This window comes from Melanaphis sacchari, unplaced genomic scaffold (assembly GCF_002803265.2).
Source record: "Melanaphis sacchari strain LSU unplaced genomic scaffold, SCAv2.0 Contig48_pilon_pilon, whole genome shotgun sequence".
Lineage (NCBI taxonomy): Eukaryota > Metazoa > Arthropoda > Insecta > Hemiptera > Aphididae > Melanaphis > Melanaphis sacchari.
The window spans coordinates 1414793-1421206 of record NW_020271327.1 but is presented as its reverse complement, the minus strand read 5'-3'; the positions used below and the strand labels follow the sequence as shown (position 1 = coordinate 1421206).

Below are 6414 nucleotides of genomic sequence, written 5' to 3'. Positions count from 1 at the left end.
TGATATGATTGCTATTTTTTGCTGGTTTTAGAGATTACAAATCTAAGATTCTCGGTGAGAAATGTTACAACATAGTATCGATAGATTTTCGCAACAAAATTACTGTATAATCAGAGCTTACAGTGTTTTTTTTTTTTAATAATATAAATTTTTTTTGTTAAGTTATATAATCAGAAAAACAAATTATGATTATCTATACATAATTATACAAATAACAAATTTTACTTATATTTAGTATTCATTAGGTTTTTGCGTTCATTAAAAATGTATTCGTGTAATAATGATAGTGAACTGTTATTTCATCAGTTTATTTTTCAAACAAATCGTAAACGATTAACAGTATAATATTCTTATCATAATGATAAAACCACCTAGTTGCTGGGGTTACAGCGTTGGTTCAAAACACGGTGTCATATAAACGACCACGCCATCAGAAATATTATAACGAGTGTATAACTCGCTATACCTACGCATTATGCAATGGTAACGCGTAATTATTATGTAAATAAAAACAAAGCAAGTGACCAAGTGGCTAATATAAAAACTATTCATAACAATTATAACACTCATTATAAAAACCAAAATTGTAGATAATAGCCATGGTAAGTAGGACTGGTCTTTATGCCAGCGTAGTGAAGGATGATTTCAAAGTTATAAGTCAGGTAAACTTAATATAATTATTTACACAAATTACTATATATTAATGCGCTTCACTTATCGAATCAACGTAGTTCCTGTAAATTATTTTAAAATATAAATCATTTTAGATTTTTTTCAATACATTAGAAAAATTTAAGTATTTAACTAAAAACGTATACTTAAATAATACTTAAATCTATGTTACTATGTCTGATTTTGTTAGTATTAACGATTTATACTTATATTACATTTTGTTAGGATAATAATGTAATGATAAATTATAAATTTAAATACTAGAAATTAACAACAATGGCCAAATAAAAATATGTTCGAGTTCATTTGTTAATAAATAATTGACTATTCTTGCTAATCTATATTATGTACACATCCCTTCTATATGTTACCTTACGAGTATAAATTAATAATATTTACATATTATGTAAATTATAAATTTACAGTTAGTTGTTCATAAAAGTAACTAAATTGCCTATACAAATCGCCGTTTTTTTTTTGTATTTGTACACAATTAAATTGCAATATTTTTAATAAGCCGCTATGTACCATGTGTTTCTACTATAATAATAATAAACATTTATATCATCCAAATCATTGCTAAAAATTTTAATGTTTTTTATGTTCAATTTAATAATTCCGTTATCTATGAATAATTTTAAGTTTTGTTAAATTGTTAAAATGTAGAAAGATGAAACAATTGATATTGCCGGAGTATCATGCAACCCAGCGCCAATTGTTTTGAAACCATTAGCCTCATTGTACAATCCATATCCATATGGTTGTTCAGTGTTATGTAATCACCCGTTGGATAGCGAAATTAAAGATCTTGTAAAAAAAGCTAAGGATGCTTTGGTAATTTATAATAAGTTATAGAAGTAACTAAGTAAACCTTTCTATTTTATTTATTTTACAGGCCTTGGACCCTAAATCGCCGCATCGCTATCCTGATGTTGATGAAATTAATATTATTGTACCAGAAGAGCTGTTCAGAAAATATACAGAAACAGATTCTAGAGCAACTAGTCCAATGCCTACAGTCGTACAAAAAAAAAACACCAGCTGAATCAGATATAGACAAGTCTAAACTTGTATTAGATTTAAATCGAAGTAGAAGTCAACAGTCATCGATAAAATTTTCGGTTAGACAACAATATTAATTAATACTAAAAAAAAAAAAAGAATAAACCATAAATTATAATATTATGACGTATTAAAATAAAAAGCTTGAGAAGTCGCTCTGTTATACATATTATAGAACAATTCACCAAATACGCTTAACTTATTTCTTTCTTCTATATTCAATTATTCAGAATCTGATTTTTAGGTTTTTCAAATATAGAAATATAACACTATTTTTTAATATTACTTAAAGAGTGTGCTGTAAAGGTTACAAACCTCTTTTTTTCAAATGAAAACCCTCTTTTCCACCTTAAGTTGATAATTTTTCTAAAAATGTTGATCCATCAAAATTAAAATACAAATAATTATTTTTTAAGTTATTTAAATTTGTGTATTTAGGATAATAGGTCTATGGTTTTAAGTTTCAAAGACATGAGGACTGTGGTAACTAAATCATTTTAGAAATTATAATATTAATCTATCAACATTTATTAGATATTATTGTAATAATTTTCAATAATAATATTGCAAGATTACAGTAAAAAAAAATCGTTCTCATATGAAAAACAGAAATTTGCATCACCATAAAAGACTCCTTAAGTAGTATAAAAATCTCAAAAATTTGAAAATATAATTTTTTTAATTTATTCAAATATTCCTATAATAGGGGTTCAATAAGAATTGATTTGTTTAAATGAATTTATCATAAAATGAAAAAATAGAATGAGTGTGTTCTGTACGATACCTTTGTAATCAATTACCTAATTTAAAGTAATAATATTTTTATCTAAGCGATTAATTTAAAATATAAATGTTACATCACACACAAATTATATTGAATTTATTATAATTATTGTTTAATTTATATAGATAGTGTAATTATGAATAATGAAGACATTATCAATAAGTAATTTTCTAGATTATATTTTAATAAATCCTTATAATCTTAGAAATATATGTTTAAAACTTATTATTATAGGGTGTTGTGGGTCAAGATTTTTGCGAAGCGTTTTCTTTGTGTCATGGTTCTGTACTTCATATCCCACATTATTTTCGTCCTAATTATACAACTAGTATTTTAGGACGGAAAATAGAAGTTAAAAAAGAAGTATTAAAAAAACGACCTCGACATAAAATAACTATTACAGAAAAACAAGCAGACAATATCGCCGACAATTTGGTAAGTACTTACTAATAAACAAAATCCACTCTCTATAATTTTATTTCTTCTTAGCGGCATTTAGATTTACCTGGTGCATATGATGTACAAAAAGATACAGAAGAAATCAAAGAAGTAACTTGGAGAAGAGGAAAACCTATTAAACCAGGAAAAAAGAGTAAAAAAAAATCAGAGAAAAAGAAATCGGAACAACATAATAAAGAATTTAAAGAAGTCCAAGACTCATTAGAAACTCAAGTAATTATAATTTTTAACAGGATGCATTGCACTTTATAAAACTTGAAAATGTTTTGGTTTAATTAATAGGTGTCTACAATGAATCAAAATTCATTGAATGGTAGTATAATTGCAGAAAATGACAATCTAAAAAGTGAAGAAGAGAACAATAAAGAATCAAAAACAAATTCATTCATAGACATAGATATTTTAAAAGAGCTTCAAAGAGAATTATATTTACTTGACGTCGAAAATGAGTTTGATGTGAAGGTTAAAATATAATGTTATAATATAATTAATATTAAACACGAATTTTAAAATCTCAAAAGTAAATTTATTTTAAATTACTTTGAATGATATTACATTTTATCAATTAAAAATATAAAACATTAAATGTTAAAATGTTCAAAAATTAAAAATACATTAATGCAATACAATTCTGGTAACCATAGTCTATTAGTCTTACATTATTCTACCTATATATTTATTATATTGTATTCTTTTGTTGAAATTATAAATTATTTCAAATGTAAAATATTTTTTTTGTTTAAACTGAGTGATTCTATTTTAAAAACAACGATCATTATTTTAAAATTCATAAACATTTTAGAAGATAATTTTTTTACGTGATTTCCAGTCAAATACATTTTCTTAAAAAAATATACACATTTTAAATATTTTATCTTTTTATAATTTTTTAGTTTTTTTTTTACTCTTTTAAATAACAACATAAATTTTTAATTTCCTATTCTGAAGCAAAATATTTTTAGGAGTATTCCGATGAAAAAAAATTAAAATTTAGACGGGTATAGTTTATAAGTTATAACTTATAAGTATTTACACTCCACTCGCCATGACTTTAAATGCTCATAAACTTCTCGTCTGAATTTCAATCCTTATACATCGAAATACTCCAAAAATTATTTGCTTCAGAATAAGTATTTAAAAATGTATGTTGTCATTTCAAAAAGAAAAAACTTAAAAAAAATAAAACGAAAAAAATAATTTACTCAATGCAATTTTATTTTGACTGGAAATCATGTAAAAAAAATATTTTCAAACATGTTAAGTAAAAGATTTTGAAAAAATTAGTGTTGTTCAATAAAATAATTATCTATTAAATATCTTAATATAAAATATAAATCAAACAATTAATTATTCATGTTGTTGCATAAAATCAAAAAACTTATCAATCATTTAAAAATATAAAAAAATATATTAAAATAATACTAGCATTATTTATATACTCAAATTATAAATTATTTTTCTAGAAACACATGGCATTACAAGAAGCATTCAAAATGAAACCAATATTAATTAACCAAGAAATAAATGATGAGCTAGATGCATTAAAACGCAAACTAGGAGTGAATACAGAAGTAATGTTACCAGGTTTACCAAGAACATTTTCAAGAAAAAACATAAGGTTTGAATTACCTTTAGACAGAAAAAGCTTAAAAGGTTACATTTTTTTGTTTTTTAAATTAATTACAATTATTTCATAAAACCATACTAAAATTATTATAACATATAATACTAAAATTATTTAAAGATTAAATTTTATATATAATATGCATGTTTTAGATATGACACCGTTAGATTATTTGAGAAGTAATACAAGTATCATTGGGAGTTGTCTAGTAATCTATTCAAGAGTTTTCGAAAAATATTACACAAACTCGGAGACGAGAACAATTCATGAAAATGTAAATGATAGTTTCACCATGCTAGAGCCATATTATGACATGATACATATTATTCTAATCATTGTTAAACTTATGTAGAAACTCATACCTGCATTAGGCGAGGTGATGGGTAGACAATTTTCTAACCAGGAAGCTACAGATTTACATCAGATGATTGGATGGTCAAGTGGTCAAATTCTAACATATCGTGAATGGTGTGGTTTGTGTGGTGCAACAGAACGTCTTCTAGGTAAATTAATTTATTTTATTTTTTTTTTTTTATGAAAATATTACACATAATCTAAGTTTTTAATTAATTTGGTGCTATTCATTTTTATTTTTTAACTATAAAGTTAATACTCAAATATATTTTATTTAAAATATTCCATATTATAATTCAATTATTTTTATGCTGACATAAAACATTCAACTGGTAAAATTACTTACGAAAAATAATTTTTTCAGGACATCGTTTTGTTCCACAGCCATTGAATAAAGCCCAAGATCCCTGTAACGAAGTGGAAAACGCTGATTTCGCATTATTAGACAGATGGCTTCAAGATTTATTACCAGATAACCCATTATATAAATTATTAACTCTAATAAAAAACACTTAAAATATTTGAATTTTGTTACTTTTCAATAAAACTTCATAATATTTACACTTTATACATTTTTACTGTGTTCAAAATATTTTCATTCATTTCAATTAAAGTAAGTATAAACTATCAATATATAACTTAAATTTCAGCCGATCATCTATTTTTTTCGTAGTTATAAATATATAATGTTGCTTTAAAGCAATAACCAAATTTATCAACTTTTTCAACTTTTCAAATTAAAATAGATTTTTAAAATAATTTTTACATGTTAAATTTTATTAAATTTTAATAAGCTTATAATTATCTAAAAACAATTTTTCAATTAAAAAAAAAAAAAATCATGCATTATAGAGTTAATAAGACAATTTTATTGCATTCGTGTTATTTGTGAAGTATATTCTGAAACCAGAGGAAATTCCTTAGATTATAATACATTTAAAAAATATATTAATAATATATCATTTCACAGTCATGTAACAAATAAAACATGTTATATATGTATATTATAACATGTTTCAAATCTAAAAACAAAAATAATAATAATTATCATAACTGATCTTTATCATCAAATTAACTCTTCCCACTCCAAATCATTAAATTCATACCATCACAAGCGTATTGTACTTTTTCGTATGCTATTTATTAATATTTATTTATTATTTTATTTCAAACATAAAATACATTTTTACAAATAGTACAATTATGTGAGATAAATGGATATAAGATAAACATATCTGAAATTTTTTTAAATATTTAAAACTTTAACTTTAAATTAGTTGTTTATCTTAAATTTGACCTAATTTTAATGCGTTTTAAAAACTAATAACAAAATCAAAATAATTTAATTTTCGATTTATCATTAACTTTATTGTTCATTTATATTTTAATGTATAAAAACAAAATTAAATACAGATCGTCTTAGTGTCTTGCTTTATAAATTTATAATACTTACACAATT

At 23.3% G+C, this 6414-nt stretch overlaps 1 protein-coding gene across 1 annotated transcript; it reads left to right on the top strand.

The window, feature by feature from the left end:
• The first annotated feature begins 579 nt into the window (after positions 1-579).
• LOC112598526 lies at positions 580-5471 on the top strand. Its single transcript, XM_025345026.1, is given in 11 exon segments — positions 580-662; positions 1339-1506; positions 1568-1699; positions 1701-1793; positions 2753-2953; positions 3008-3190; positions 3260-3439; positions 4441-4630; positions 4754-4875; positions 4954-5104; positions 5320-5471. Coding segments are annotated over 11 exon segments (1635 nt in total). The 5' UTR covers positions 580-599.
• The last annotated feature ends 943 nt before the right edge of the window (positions 5472-6414 follow it).